Below are 15,384 nucleotides of genomic sequence, written 5' to 3' on the forward strand. Positions count from 1 at the left end.
CTTTCACGAATGTATTGTATTGTTTTTTTTTAATATAATTTAAATTATATCTTTTTCATAATTATATAGAGATGTACAAAATGTATTTATATTGCTGTTAATGTAGAAATAAATGAAATGAAATAAATGAATTTTGATGTCAAACTTAAACAATATAAAAACATTATAGCATATATCCTTTATATCATAAGCGTTTTTGGTTTAAAACACATGCATTCATATAATCTAGTAATGACTTGGAATAGTGACATTCACTTTCATGACTTGGGGGATTTCCCAAAACTAAAGATAGGCTCTAACTATTCTTCTCGTATCTTACCTCTTACTTCGACGTCAATGAACCGCTTGTCGAGCCCGGCTTCGTTCCGCCCGACGCAGGTGAATCTCATACCGCTCTGGATGTCATTGATCTCACTGATGATGACGGTGGACTCAGTACCGTTTACCCTGGTGGAAATACGACGTCGGATGATTAAAAGAAATGCAACACAATTTTCTCTCTTTTTCCAAAACTTATAGTAGGTACAAACTTCTTTCTTTTTATCATCTACATGCTATATCTATATAAACCGAAAGTTAAAATAATGAGCAATTGAAAGATTAGAGGAGTGGCAATCTACCCCTCATGTTGCATTTACCACGTTAAATTATTCGACCCAAATAATACTTAGGTTTTGGGGTTCAGGTTTACGCAAGTTGGACATGTTGGATTACATTTGGAAAAGGTTGTCACTCCTCCAGCCCGAAAGCTCTTTGAAGATGTCAGTTTTAGTATGTATAATGGGTAATTTTAATGTGGAAAAGTTTCATATTTCACACCAATTGTAGTGACATTTTGCAGTTGATGAGCCTGCCCTACTTGCCTCTATTCATATTGTCTTTTTAGGATGAACTTGAACGACATCTTACAAATAGGCCTATGTTATAACTGTCTAATATGACATGCGACTTCGATCCAATTTTCAGCGCTATACTTGTCCAGCACAGAACTCAATTTGCTAAAATCATCTTGTTGTTAAGGCGAACTTAACAATTAATATGGACAAGGAAACTATCATGTGACACCCCTCCCATCAATGCAGGTTGTCCTAAAACCCCTACAAAACTCTAGTGAAATCTCACCTTTGTGAAACGAATTGACCATCCTCCCTCTCCCAGTATACCTTGGGAGGGGGAACCCCAGAAAATTCACATTTTAGCTCCAATGTCTCTCCTTGAATGATGAGGGCGCTTTCCGGAAACTTCACGATCCTTGGAGGGACTGGGGAGAATGTAAGATACATGAGGTTCACTTTAGATATACAAATTTAAATCTACTAGAAAAAAACAGGATCTTGTGGCGATAATACCGATTTATGAGAGCTGTAACTATCTTGATTGTACGAAAGGTTCAAATTGTCACAGCCCAATGAAACAGAAGAGAAAATGCCAACAAAAACATTTCTGCAAGAATATTTTCATTTTATTTATGTCCATGTTCTCAATTCAGAACAGTTTACATTAGATATGGGTGAATGTAAAAAACCACAGGGGTGTATCAAAATGTTCTCATAGACTGCGACAACTCAATTCATCGATCAATATTAGATTTCATTTTTTTATCCATTCACTGTTCATTCATTCATGTTTATGTATTTAGTACTTAACTATTCACCCATATTTAATTTTTGTGTTCATTTTGGCTGACTATATCATCTCTCTCCTATTCTTTCTTTGGCTTTATAATCTTCATCACAGCAATGCAGACAATTCCAAAAGACGCATAAACTATGGACGTCCATTATCAACAATGTTCCTTTCTTAGGAGCGTTTTTAACAGAAATGTGGAGCAAAATGCTGTGGATCATCATCATCATCTTAGATTTTGTCCCGTTTCATTAAGACTTGCTATACTAACAAATACAAAATTTCTATAACGAGATTACTAACAGCCAATCAAAGTAAGTGATTTCGGTAGCTTAAAACTGCTATTTCAAATTTGTTATTATAACATGTTTTATGAAATGGACCTCTGATGTTGATGATGGGTGAAACCAAGATATACCTAGAACTGTAATAGAGGCAACGCTTTCCTCTACTCCTGCTTGGTTCTCAGCGATACACATGTATAAACCCGCATCCTCTGGCATCATGTCTGCTATTATCAGTATAGCGCCCTCTCTGCTGTATTCTTCAGCAAGGATTCTAAACGTGAAGTGAGAAAACAAAATGAATAGAATAAATTAGTGAAAAGTATTGTGTAGACCATGACTGCATGACAAGCGCCAACATGGCCAGAGACGGATTTCCTAAAGGAAACAGAAACACCATGCAAATTCATTCTGAAAAGAGGGAGACGGAGAAGGAAATGAGAAGGAGAAGGAAAAAAAGAATTAAGAAGAAATAGAAGAAGAAACCAAAGAAGAAGAAAAAGAAGAAGAAAAAAAGAAGAAGAAGTAGAAAAAAAGAAAAAGAAATAGAAAAAGAAGAAGAAGAAAAAGAAGAAGGAGAAGAAGAATAAATAGAAAAAAGAAGAAGCTGAAGAAGAAAAAGAAGCAGAAGAAGAAGAAGAAGCAGAAGGAGAAGAAGAATAAGAAAAAGAAGAAAAAGAAAAAGAAGAAGAAAAAGAAGAAGAAGAAGAGAAAAGAAGAAAAAGAAAAAGGAGAAAGCGAAGGAGAATGAGAAGAAGAAGATCATGAAGAAGACAACTATGGTGAAATTGGAAGAAAATAAATCGTACATGCAGGAATTAACATCAACTTTGGTACAACAGGTTAACGCACAGAAGACGCGTAAGAAGAAGACACATTTCTACGCAATACTTGGCCCCTTGCTCATGTTGCTTGAGGACATAAAGTCATCAAACCTCTTGTGGCTCAATAATGTTTTCTAGGTAACAACTTATTGCCAATATTCTTGGTGTATGCTTAAGCTTGTTGAGAGCAAACTGCCTCCCGTCGATATGATATTTTACTAATTCATAACTGTACATCCTCACCATTCCCCAAAGCCTAAACTTAGATTTCCAGTTGTAACTCCCACTGGACTATTCGGAAATTATAAACACGAGAACGAGATCATTCCTATATAGGAAATGGATTTATCTAATTTGGATTTATTAAATAGAAGTCCTACAGTATCGTGACCTGGCGTTCACCTTATATAACATGTGTTTGAGGGGGGAGGGGTGGAGGGGAAGGGAGGGAAGGGAGAGTCAAATAGAGAGACTTAGGCCTATATACATACAAACATATACATAATAATGTAGAGAGAGGGGGAAATGAGGGGGAACAAATGGGGGGGGGGGTGGGTTATTAGAAATAGGGAAGGAATAATAACCTAAAAATCCAAATAAATAGATTATGGGTGTTTATTATAGAGAAAAGATATCAGAATAGATATGTAAGATTTAGATTTAGGCCTATTTAAATTGCAAATCGAAAATATGAAAGAGATAAATCTAAATACAAATGAGTGGGGAGGGGGGCATTGGGACGGAATGAATGAAGGAGAGTGAAAAGGATAAGGAAAGTGCGTGTGTTTGGGTACTTGTGTGTGTGTGATAATCATTTAAGTCTGTAATTTCAGTCTTTTACAACCTTTTTTGTATCAGAAAGAAAGAAGGAAGAAGAGAGTTCGTGTGTGCGTGTGTGTGAGGGTGTGTGAGAGAGAGGGGGGGGGGGGGGTGGGGGAAGGAAGGGAGAGAGTGTGACTATGGGTGTGGGTAGGGGATGAATGGAAAAATAAAAAATCCGATAGATGCAGATGACAAGCTGACAAGACCGAGATACAAATATACATGTCTCATCAATTTCCCCCTCCGGCAAAACACTCAGTCTCTCCATATTCACAGTGACACATGCACAGATACAATGCCAAATATTCTTATTCCATCATCGGACAGCGAAGTAATTAGACTTCTCTAACCCCCATTAAAAACAAATCATTCAACTTTTCGGGAATGACTAACAGTCCTCTTGAGGCATCCTCGTTACACGATTCCTACCCTTGATTTTGACAAAAGGAGGAAAAGAATGAAATATAATCCCGTCTCAGATTTCACCAAATTTCCGTCAAGCCTTACGGGCAACCGCCATCGTTGTCAATCTTAATTCGCCTGACATTAATCGTTATAGAGTTGATTTTGAGGTTTGAAACTTGTTTGTTCTTAGAACATGTAGAATGTTTTAAGATCATTTACTGGTCATGCAAATGGGCTGGGCATGGGCTGAGGGAAGTTGTGTGGAGAAGGAGGAAGGCATAAATAATCCCGGTCGGGAGTTTGGAATTTAATTATCAGAATTATCTTGTTTGTCAATTTGAAATTCACATAAAAGGAACATAATTGGATTGTGTAACCAGGTTATGTAGACCAATGCATGATGCTGTTTAATGTATTTTATAACTCTTGGATTTAATCATAGACCAACGACATTTTATGGACCAGCTTAAACAGCCTTTCGAGGTACCAGGGGTAAATTTAGATTGAGAATAAAATAAAGGGACCTTATTTTAGAGGGGCTGTTGTTGTTGTTTGTTGGATTTTAATGGCGACCAGTCATATTTGACTATTACCGCCAACTCGAATAGGCCTACTATTATTTTCTTTCTTTTCTTCGACGTGTCCTTTAAAATCGTTCCTTTCCTTCTTTTTTTTCTTCTTCCTTCTTTCTTCCCCTTTTTTCCTTTTTTTTTAATTTAATTTTATTTGTATTTTGTTTTTGTTTATTTCCTAATTATTATTATCATTATTATAAAGACTATTCCGAAAGGGAATACATTGCAGGGGCTCACGATAATTAACATTTTTATTCTCAAAACTCAAATCTCGCTTTAAATCATTTCAGAGTATGTTGCAGACTTGATCAGGTTTGATTTTATTTCCGATGTATTGCATCTAATGAACGCTGTCCGCTATCACCTTTCGGTCGATCATGCGCTCCTTGCCGAACATCTTGCTCGAATCATCAGTAAGATATAAATCAGATATGTTGTAGAATAATTAAAATCATACTTTTACAATTTCTCGTTTCGGAACATAATATTCCGTCCTCTGTTGGCTCATTTTTTTTTGAAGCGAAGGTGGCGTCGGGATATTTTGAAGGGGAAAGGGGCAAGATAATCTAGAGGTGAAATCATTTATTTTTTCTTGATTGGATAATAGGGGTATTCTAGAGTCACCCAACCTATACATTTTCTCTTTATAATGCTCCATCCCCGCTTCCTTTTCCCTCTACCGTATTATATTTTCTCTATATACTTGAAACATTTAGGCATCGGATTACAAGATTCATGAGATTCTCAATTTCCTTGATAATCAGGAATAAACCATTTTTGGGAGCAATAATCATGTTTTAACAGGAATCTAAGAACAAGAAATTATATTCATAAAGTTAGTTTTATTGAATCATATCTATTACAGAGATTCAAGGAAATTAGATGAAATGAAATCAAACCGGATATTTGAAAATATCAATAAAATTTCCTTTGCTCTCTATATAATACCGCATATATAGAACACTCATATACTTTCCATGATAATATTTTGTTCTTTACGTAATGAATTACACATTATAATAAAAAGATCATCATTATAACAAAACCCACAACAACAAAGACAACTCATTTACCAAATTCTTAGAAAAACAAGGTACGAATTGGAACCCTTTTGTCCCGCAGTTGGAACTCTCGAGAAAAAAGGTTCCCAAAAAGATTCTTTACGTGCTAAGGAACCTTAAATGGTTTTATAAAGAAACTAAAATCTTTCAAAGTGGGTGTTTAAGGTAATATAGTTCTTTCTAGAGAACCTTTAAACCGGGTCCAAATACGGGACAAGCATAGAACCCTTTAATAATAATAATGATAATAATAGCTGGATTTATAAAGCGCCTTTTGCCTGAGGATACAAAGCACGGTTATTATTACCCCGGCTTTAGCTCGAGCTACCATCACCGGCGCTCAGAGCGTGCAAGGAATTACTCCTGCCGGGTACCCATTCACCTCACCTGGGTTGAGTGCAGCACAGTGTGGATTAATTTCTTGCCGAAGGAAAACACGCCATGGCTAGGATTCGAACCCACGACCCTCTGTTTCAAAGGCGAGAGTCAGAACCACTAGACCACGACGCACACTTTACATGCTTTAAGAAACCCCTTTTTACATGTTTTACCAAGAGTGAAGGATTCGTGAAAATGGGACAATAATTGATGCCTGTGAGGGTATACAAACAGCAACAAGAACAAGAACAGCAACAACAAACAATAAAAAAAAAATATATATCTAAATCATACTTATGTTCCGGCATTGGCCCTGCTATCCTCCTCCACGCATACTCTAGCGCACCCGATGCAAAGCAGTTTAGGGTAACGGTCTCTCCTTCGAAGACAGTCTGGTCCATGGGACGCTCCAGAACTCGGGGGAGGGGCGGGGGCGTCGTCGCCTCATTGGAGGTGATATCTAGGGTGGTGCTTAACATACCAGGTGCTATGGTGCTTTCTAAGTGATTGGAGAGGATCAAAGACAATCAAACCGTTTTTAAATGATTAGAAGTCTATAGTGCCATCTAATCACTAATATTCAAAAGTGACTTAATCTTTGGGATATTTTTTGTATGCTCTACATGATGCTAAATCAATTTGAATCACATAGCCACCAAGTTCTGAAATACAGAAGTTTCTATAGTAGGTAACTATATACATTTCCACATAAAATGACACATTTTATTAAGAAACTCATTTCAAAGATTTTGTCGTGGGAAGGCGGTAGATGCTTACACCCTAAAAACAAACTAGTCAAAGTGATTAATCAGTAGTCAGCTGGGTGCAGCTGATATGTCTAGTCGCATCTACATTCTAGTAAAAATGTCTATGGTTTAGTAAAAAGTAAGTAAAAAAAAAGTCAATATAACTATAATAATAGCTGCATCACTTAACTAGGTATGAGCATACTTCAACTTGCACATACATTGCATAAGATTTAACTGATTTTTTAATTACTGACCAAGAAATATTTTCTGTGGACTCAATATATCAATATATATCAATATATATATATATATATATATATATATATCGTTAATTTATTTATTAAACATTTCATCGAATGACACAAGTTAGTTATCATAAAGGATAATGAATAATAATATATCAGAAAATGAATAGTATGCCGTTTTTAATGAATGGAAGATAGTGAGAGATTTTCAGTTGGAAATGATAAAACAAAGAAAATACACAAAAGAACTGACAAGAAATGTGATTAATTAAGCACAAATTCATAAAGTAGCGAAATATGATAAACAAAACAGGTGACGGTGAAGACGAATGAAGTGATACAGCTTTATAAAATCATGGAAGAAAAGCATGTTTAAAAAATAAATGACATGAATGTCTGGAATATTGAATGAGAGCTTGATGATTATTCGGTTTGCGTAATTGTAATGAAAATAAAATGAAAAAAAAAGAGAAAAAAGATAAATGAAAGGATGAAAAAAAAAAGGATGTCACATGGTGAACAAACCATCAGACCATACTATACTTAAAGGACAAGTCCACCCCAACAAAAGTTAATTTGAATAAAAAGAGAAAAATAAAAAAAGCACAACACTGAAAATTTCATCAAAATCGGATGTAAAATAAGAAAGTTATGATATTTTTAAGTTTTGCTTAATTTCACAAAATAGTTATATGTACATCCCGGTCGGTATGCAAATGAGGAAACTGATGACATCACTCACTCACTATTTCCTTTGTATTTTATTATATGAAATATGAAATATTCTAATTTTCTACCCATTGTCCTGTGAAACAAAGTTTTATTTCTCCCTGAACATGTGGAATTACCATTGTTTAACATTTCATGGATCAGTCAAATTGGTCCTTATTGTCAACTCTGTAAAAATTGAAATATTGTATAATTCAAACAATAAAAAACAAAAGAAATAGTGAGTTAGGGACATCATCGATTCTCTCATTTGCATGTGACTAAATTGTGCATAAAACTATTTTGTGAAAAATAAGCGAAACTTTAAAATGTCATAACTTTCTTATTTTTACATCAGATTTTGATGAAATTTTCAGCATTGTGCTTGCCTGATTTTTCTCTATTGATTCAAACCAACATTTTTCTGGGGTGGACTTGACCTTTAAAACAAACATAGACGATGGAAAAAATAGTGAAAAAAAATGAAAGCATGAACAATTATACATGACGCATTTATGAAGTTTATTGAAATTCCAAATTTAATATACGTATGAATAAGACATGTAAGATGAAAAGGCATATGAAATGACTATGGAAAGTGCAAAAGAAAATATGACGCATTCGTGGACTTTAAAGAAGATTGGGCGTATGCATGAGAAGAAAAAAAATGAATATTTGGAGAGACTTAAAAGCAAACACATACAGGCTCAAGGGGAAAGAATTTTGAACGAATACTAAATTAAAACTATAATTCGATGTTGGGATTATAATATATTTTAATAGACTAAGAGTCGTCTGGAAGTCTGCGAATTAAGATGAATTGTATATGTGAGTCAGAAAGAGGGTGTTAGAAAATGCCTGAAGCGATTGGGAAAGAGAATCATATAAAATCAAGAGTTGAAGACCTTATAAACCACGTAAGGGTGATGGGAAGGTCTTTAGTCAAGTTAGTTATAAGACATAAATGATTTGCAAGATGGAAATTGTTTGGTAAAATACATAAAACACGTGAGAGATTATGATTGGAGAGGGAAAAAAATGTTTGGTATCAAAGGAGAATAATTTTTACAAATTAAGATTTTGATGACGATAAATAGGAGAATACCAATAAGGACGGGGAGATATTAAAAAAGAGAAAGAAATTAATAGGGAAGTAGAAATGGGGAAACATAGGGAAAGATATAACGGAAGTTAAAGAGAGAGGGAGAACGGGGGGGGGGGGGGGGGTGACAGGAGGGCAAGAGAGAGGGAGAGAGGAAGAGACCGAATGGAAGGTATATAAGATCACAGAAAAGGAGTGTATATTAGAAAGAGAGACTGAATAGAGGACAGAGTGAGAGGGGGATAGAGATAGAGAGAGAGAGAGAGAGAGAGAGAGAGAGAGAAGGGAGGGGGGAGGGAAAGAGAATGAAAAATAAAATACAGAAATGAAAGAAACAAATTACTACCAAGGGATGATGACGAAGGCTTTGGCAGAATGACACTGTGATCGACGCAATCATGAGTCATGTGATAAAAGAATAGGTAATGAAGTAATCAATTAAAAAGTAATTACAAAGTAAACATGCATGAACTATGCGCAGAGGATATTGTTTGGCTTGCGGGACCAAGAATATTGACCCATTTTCATATTCAATCAATCAAATTGAATTATTTCACTTTCACAAAGTGGAATAATGGATTGTTACCAAGTTCTCGTTTATAATTAGATTTCGAAATATTCAATATTATAGAGTTCAACAACCCTGTTTCAAAGTTTTCTCTAGATTGATAATCAAACTTTTATCCAACGTGATTAAGCAGCCTTCATTATTTCTTAAATAGCCACCCCTTATTTTAAACCATTTCTGTGCACTTGATTCATCATTTTTCATTATAGTCTGATAGTATCTTAACTTTAAACATTCGTCCTTACGTGCGGAGCAAGAACGTGAAAGCTTATACGAGTTTGAGTTGAAGCTGAAAAGGGCGTTGATGTGAGAACACACAGGAAATAAAAGAAGACAGAGGAGGATGATAAAAGAGTGCATGGTGACGTCACTGTGGTGACATGAGTCACGTGATTAAAAAGAAAGAGCCAATCACCTTCAACCTGTATGAGTTACATTAACTGTTGTGAAATTATGTGAATGTGCCAAAATGACGGGTGGAACTTTGTGAAAGAGCACAAAGCAAAAAATAAAATGAAGAAATAATAATGATGAAAGGAAAATACAAAAGGATGATGAGCAACAAAGTGGCGTCATTTTTCCGGTGACCTTTTCAAAAATGAGTTAGCCAATGAGAGAAAATCTTTGATTTAGGCAAAAGTTTGGAAGATGACGTCAGCGGCTCTTAATGCCACCTGTGAACACATAAAGTTAAATGATGTGAAATGAAAAATGAAAACAGAACATCAAGCGTGAAACAATGAAATGGATTGATGGATGGGAGGTGAACCGTAACGAGGCGCCGCTGGCTTGACTGGTCACGTGATGACCTATGGTAGGCCAATCAGAGTGCAGCGTTAGGTGATGAATGGAAACGAAATGAAAAGAATGACTGATTGATGCAATGGCACGGCGATGGGTCGTTTACACAAACAAATACCTTGCCCACAGGTACGGATACAAGCCTCCTTGGTTTCGAATCGATTCTTGTTGCCAAGGCACCCGCCATAAGTGAAAGTCTGGCAGGTTTTTGCCGCTCGGTCGAAGTACCAGAAAGGATGATACGTGCTACATGGTCCTATCTCTTTGTGTAGTCTACAAAATGCTATGGGAGAAAATTTAGGAAGGAATACGAAGAACCGTATGATTTTAGTATTCGAATGTGAAATACACATTATTTTAAAGTTCATTCTAAAACCAACTGGTCAACATATATCAGCACTGATTTAAACGTAAAACACATTTGAAATGTTAGTTGGACAAGCAGAGTATTATTCAAACTTTTTTTAAAAGGATATTATCATTCACATCTTGAGTGACATTATATCATGTATATTAGAATAATGAAATCATAGGTTGATGAAAGATTAAGTATCTTTTGCTATGATTTTTATCATTATTTAACCGTACGCTATTATTGTTTGATGTTTGATTATTTTGTCGAGAGCAGGGATGATTTGAAAATGCATAACAGAGTAATTTAGATTCATATGTTTACAACCTCTGTTAAAAAATGAAATATAGAATATATTCTTTATCATGTTTATACTGAGAAACTAATGTAATACACCAGTTTCTCATCAGAATATTTACTTAAAAAGTCACCCCATGGTTGAAAAAAGAACAAAACAAACGAAATTACACAGAACTATTTTGCACCTCATATGTCTTTGAAGACATCTCACTATTAATATTTTCCTTTACCAATTCACATGTTTTTTCTTGAAATACCATGATGCATACACACTTCATAAAGAAATAGGAAATGAATTATTGACGCAATAACACAAATATATGATTACTGTTTCTCCACCATCAAACAATGGTAGCGAAGGTGTGAAGAGTGACGCTTTTCTATACGGAAAAGCCTCTACCCCTAAACAAGACTTGTAGGCGGCTTCCACCTCCCGCAGAAGAAACCCACTGTTATCAAACCAATGACAAAGGACACACATCCAAATTGTTCAGATTCACCAACCAACTGCAGCGGCGATAATTTATGTGACTGTTATTTTGTAACACTTTTCTTGATGTTTTAACCTTTCCATTTCGACAATTTCCCACCAGCAGTACAATGGATGTGGCACTCTTTACTGCCTTTAAATAAACACGTTCTGCCGATTTTATACCGATTAGGTTGCGTTTTCTTCCCTGGCGGCACAAAAGGGGTACTCGTGAGTGACGTCCGGAGCACAGCGGGGCAAGATATCCCTCCACGCCAGCACTCCTGGTCCGTGCCAATCATTCGTGGTCTCTTACGAGTTATTTACACTCCGAGTGGTCCCCAAAGTCAAGTTGTATGCTAATGACATATTTGAAATAACGTATCGAAATAATGCCCAGTAACATCGGCGAAACCGGCTCCAGCCGATCAAAGCTATTACCAACGACATACAATCAATCGGTTTGGAGTCGGTTTCGTTGGTGTGACTTAACATAAAAATACTACTTTTAAATGGCGTATTATCCCTTCCAAATCTTTTTATAGGAATTGAAGTTTTGAAATACATATTTGTTCAATAAAACTTGGAAATAATTTTCAAGTGATATGACATACAGATCTTTAAAATACACCACATGTGCGTTTTCAGTAAAGCTTACAGTATCTTACCATCACTTCATTTTTTTAGTTGCCCTTCAGAAAACAATTGACACCACACAGGATGTGAGAAGGGAGAAAATGCAATACTGTTATCTTCTCTCGAAATTTACATCAATCTGTCATTATCATAACAAAAACCATAGGTTAGAAAAGACTGATGTTAATAACACCAAAATTGGCTTTGTCAATCAATATTCACTATTTGTAATAGGTCCATGATATAACCTAAATATAAATTTAAAATAAACACCAAACAATATAATCACAGTCTAAAAAAACCTGGTGTCGATTCAAAATAATAGTAGAAGCAGTGTAGTGTATAATAAAAAAAAATTTACCTGGTTTTGGTGGTTCATAATGAATACATTTCGGTGTTTTCCTCTCGGGATTGTATGAGGGTAAGGTATCGCAATTCAACTCTTCAGGCCATTCCAGAGGAGATTCTGAAATCTGGCTCTCGCATTCCATTTTAGCCTGGAAAATAATAAGAAGAAAAAAAGAACACTAAATGAATAAAAGTAAGTGAAAGTCATGAATAATTCTGCAATTGTATTCCACTGCATGTACGTATGATAATTTGTTTTAACACTTTTTATTAAATGAATTATTTCAGTTGCAGTTATGTTTTCTAAGTAAACGTAGTAAATCAATCGTGCCAATATAAATATGATAAAAAAAAATAACGAAAAACATAAGAGTATGCCCAATCTTGCCTATGGGCCTCTGGTGGACCAAACTGTACAAATAGAAAAAGGCAACTCCACACGCACTTTTCACTTTATGAGAAGAAAATATTTCACATTCCTTTTAATAAAATACAAAGGAGATAATGAATGGGTGATGTCATCGGTTTACTCGTTTGACCAGGTTTACCGAAAATTTGAAATGAAAAAAAAAAATCATATTTTATATCCGATTTTAATGGGATTTTCAGTTTAAAGCTAATTCAATTTTTCATTTTTTATTCACATTTGGAAGGGGCCTTCCCTTTTAAGGCTGACTTGCAGAATAGTGAAACCATGACAAGGAAGATTGTAACATGCATAGATTGAGAGATAAACTTTAAAATATGCATTTTCTATAATTTTCCTATATTATTTTCAATGAAGAGAACTTCCCTGAATCATCAGACGATGCTCTAATTAATAAAATAAAATTCCAAAGTGATATACATTAAAAAACACACGCAAATAGATCAATATTCAATTACATTCCTCTCCGTGAATTACCCAGAGATAACAATCTAGAAATTTGTCATTCATAAATTAGGATTTAACCTTCGCACTTGGGCACTATTGAGGCTTTAAGACCTCCTAAATATCTTATTATTCAATATTTAATGGGTGTCTTTCATTCACAAGTGAGCTTTTTATTCAAAGAAATCGAAATGATCTCTCTTCTGGGTTAGTGTACCCTCATTTATTCTGAACTGTCGAACGCATTTTAGTTGAACGACCTACTCCGAACTATTTTTTTCCCTTCATTATGCATTGATGTCTATATTAAAGCGCGCTTTAATACAAATGCGATACAATATTGGGGGCCCAATTGAGGATAAACGGCCGTTAAAATCACAACAAAAGGGTAGTTTATCGAATTATGATTTCGTGAATTGTGGATTACCCATAATTGTTGTTAATAGATAGATGGAAAAGATAAGACATGAGTGAAGATGAATGAAAACTAGGGAATGATACGCTGTGATTTGTGAACTAAATAATAGGGGGCAATCGTGATTTGCAGTATGGCGAGAAAAAAGAAGAGAAAAGTTGAGAAAGGGAGGGAGAGAGAGAGAGAGAGAGGGAGAGGGGGGAGGGGGAGGAGGGGGAAGGGATAGATAGATAAGGGAGGGGAGGGTGGGATAGGAAGATGTTGGAAAAGGGGGCTGAAATGCTTAAGGAGGCTGTAGTAGAGAAAACGAAAAGCTGATTCTCCTAATCAATTTACAAATATCATTCAAATTAATATAAACAGTGATAAATAAAATTAAATACCAATATAGATATGAAGCAATGAGCAATGTTTGTTAACAGCCTACAGCACTGATGAATCCTGTGCATTTTCACACTGGACATGTTAAATAAAAACCCTCTTAAAGGGATGGTCCGGGCTGAAAGTATTTATAGCTTGACAAATAGAGTAGAATTCACTGAGCAAAATGCCGAAAATTTCATCAAAATTTTAAAGTTTAGCAATATTTTGTGAAAACAGTCATCATGAATATTCATTAGGTGGGCTGATGATTTCACATCTCCACTTGTTCTTTTGTATTTTATTATATAAAATTAGGTTTATTCAAATTTTGTCCTCCAAGAACTAGAAAAATTGGATTTACAATTGATTTAGTGCATTAGATATTTATTGCTGCAACGTATTTCATTATAAGAGAGACAAATCATTCACACAAGTATGAAATAATGAAAAAAATATGATTTTATGTAATAACATAACAAAACGGAAAGTGGAGATGTGACATCATCAGCCCACCTAATGAATATTCATGACGACTGTTTTCACAAAATATTGCTAAATTTTAAACTTCAATAACTTTATTATTTGTTATCCGATTTTGATGAAATTTTTGGCATTTTGCTCAGTGAATTCTACTCTATGTGATGTATTAAGATATAAATATTTTCAGCCCGGACCATCCCTTTAACTAACCGGCTCGGCGCCATGATCACAACATCTTCTCTCGTTCATCCCTCCTTGTTTCCTTCCCTATCAGCTTCATTTTCTATTTTTTCAACTTTTCATTCTTTCTTTCTTCCTACCTTCCTCTATCCCCCTTTTCTCAGTTGTTCGCCTTATTATTACACCCTCTCTCCCACTAGCGTACAGAAGGGGGGGGGGTGGGGGCCATGGACCGCCCAGCATTTTCACAACCAAGAAAAAAGGGAGAAAAAAAACGAAAGAAAAGGTGCAGGAAAAGGGGGAAATCTAACATCAATTCCTGAATACTATGTCAAAATCTATCACAGAAATATTTGTATTGAAAAGAACAAAATATTTGCTAGCTCGTTCCGCTCACTCGCAATTTGTTTAGAAATCTGCCCCAAACTCCAGGTCTGGCCCCCTCCAAATTTCTGACTCATTACGTCACTGCTCACTCTCCCCTTATTTTTTTCACATTCGACATGTTCGAGTGAATAATTGACCAACTTGACGCCGACTTAGTCATATCTTTGCTCACTCCGGGCAAGAGAACTCGGCTAATTCACGGGTCCACGGGTTAATACAGGAGAAATTTGATATAGCTCCATCTTTTAATCAAAAGTTCACTCTTTATCCCCGAGGAAATACTTTCGTGGAGTTAGATGATGACGAATAAAGCCGAACACAACCGATTCTGAGAATTACAGTAAAGGAATGAATAGCTATTGACACTGTTTTCTTCAAATCGTGACTCAAATGTTTGCTTATAAATTGGTGATTTTTGCTTTCACTACAGGTTCA

General features: G+C 35.4%; 1 protein-coding gene across 2 annotated transcripts in view; it reads right to left on the minus strand.

Annotated features, from left to right (window-relative positions):
* Positions 1–12,398, minus strand: part of LOC129268104 (hemicentin-1-like) — a 26,505-nt gene extending 14,107 nt beyond the window's left edge. For both annotated transcript variants that reach the window (XM_054905690.2, XM_054905689.2), the window contains exons 1-6: positions 12,267–12,398; positions 10,267–10,431; positions 6,270–6,474; positions 2,045–2,184; positions 1,123–1,261; positions 320–447 (exon numbers count right to left, since the gene is read on the minus strand). In XM_054905690.2, coding sequence (XP_054761665.2) covers positions 320–447; positions 1,123–1,261; positions 2,045–2,184; positions 6,270–6,474; positions 10,267–10,431; positions 12,267–12,396 — 907 coding nt within the window. In that variant the 5' untranslated portion in view covers positions 12,397–12,398. The remainder of the gene's footprint in view (positions 1–319; positions 448–1,122; positions 1,262–2,044; positions 2,185–6,269; positions 6,475–10,266; positions 10,432–12,266) is intronic.
* Between the last annotated feature and the right edge of the window lie 2,986 nt (positions 12,399–15,384).

This window comes from Lytechinus pictus, chromosome 9 (genome assembly GCF_037042905.1).
Source record: "Lytechinus pictus isolate F3 Inbred chromosome 9, Lp3.0, whole genome shotgun sequence".
NCBI lineage: Eukaryota > Metazoa > Echinodermata > Echinoidea > Temnopleuroida > Toxopneustidae > Lytechinus > Lytechinus pictus.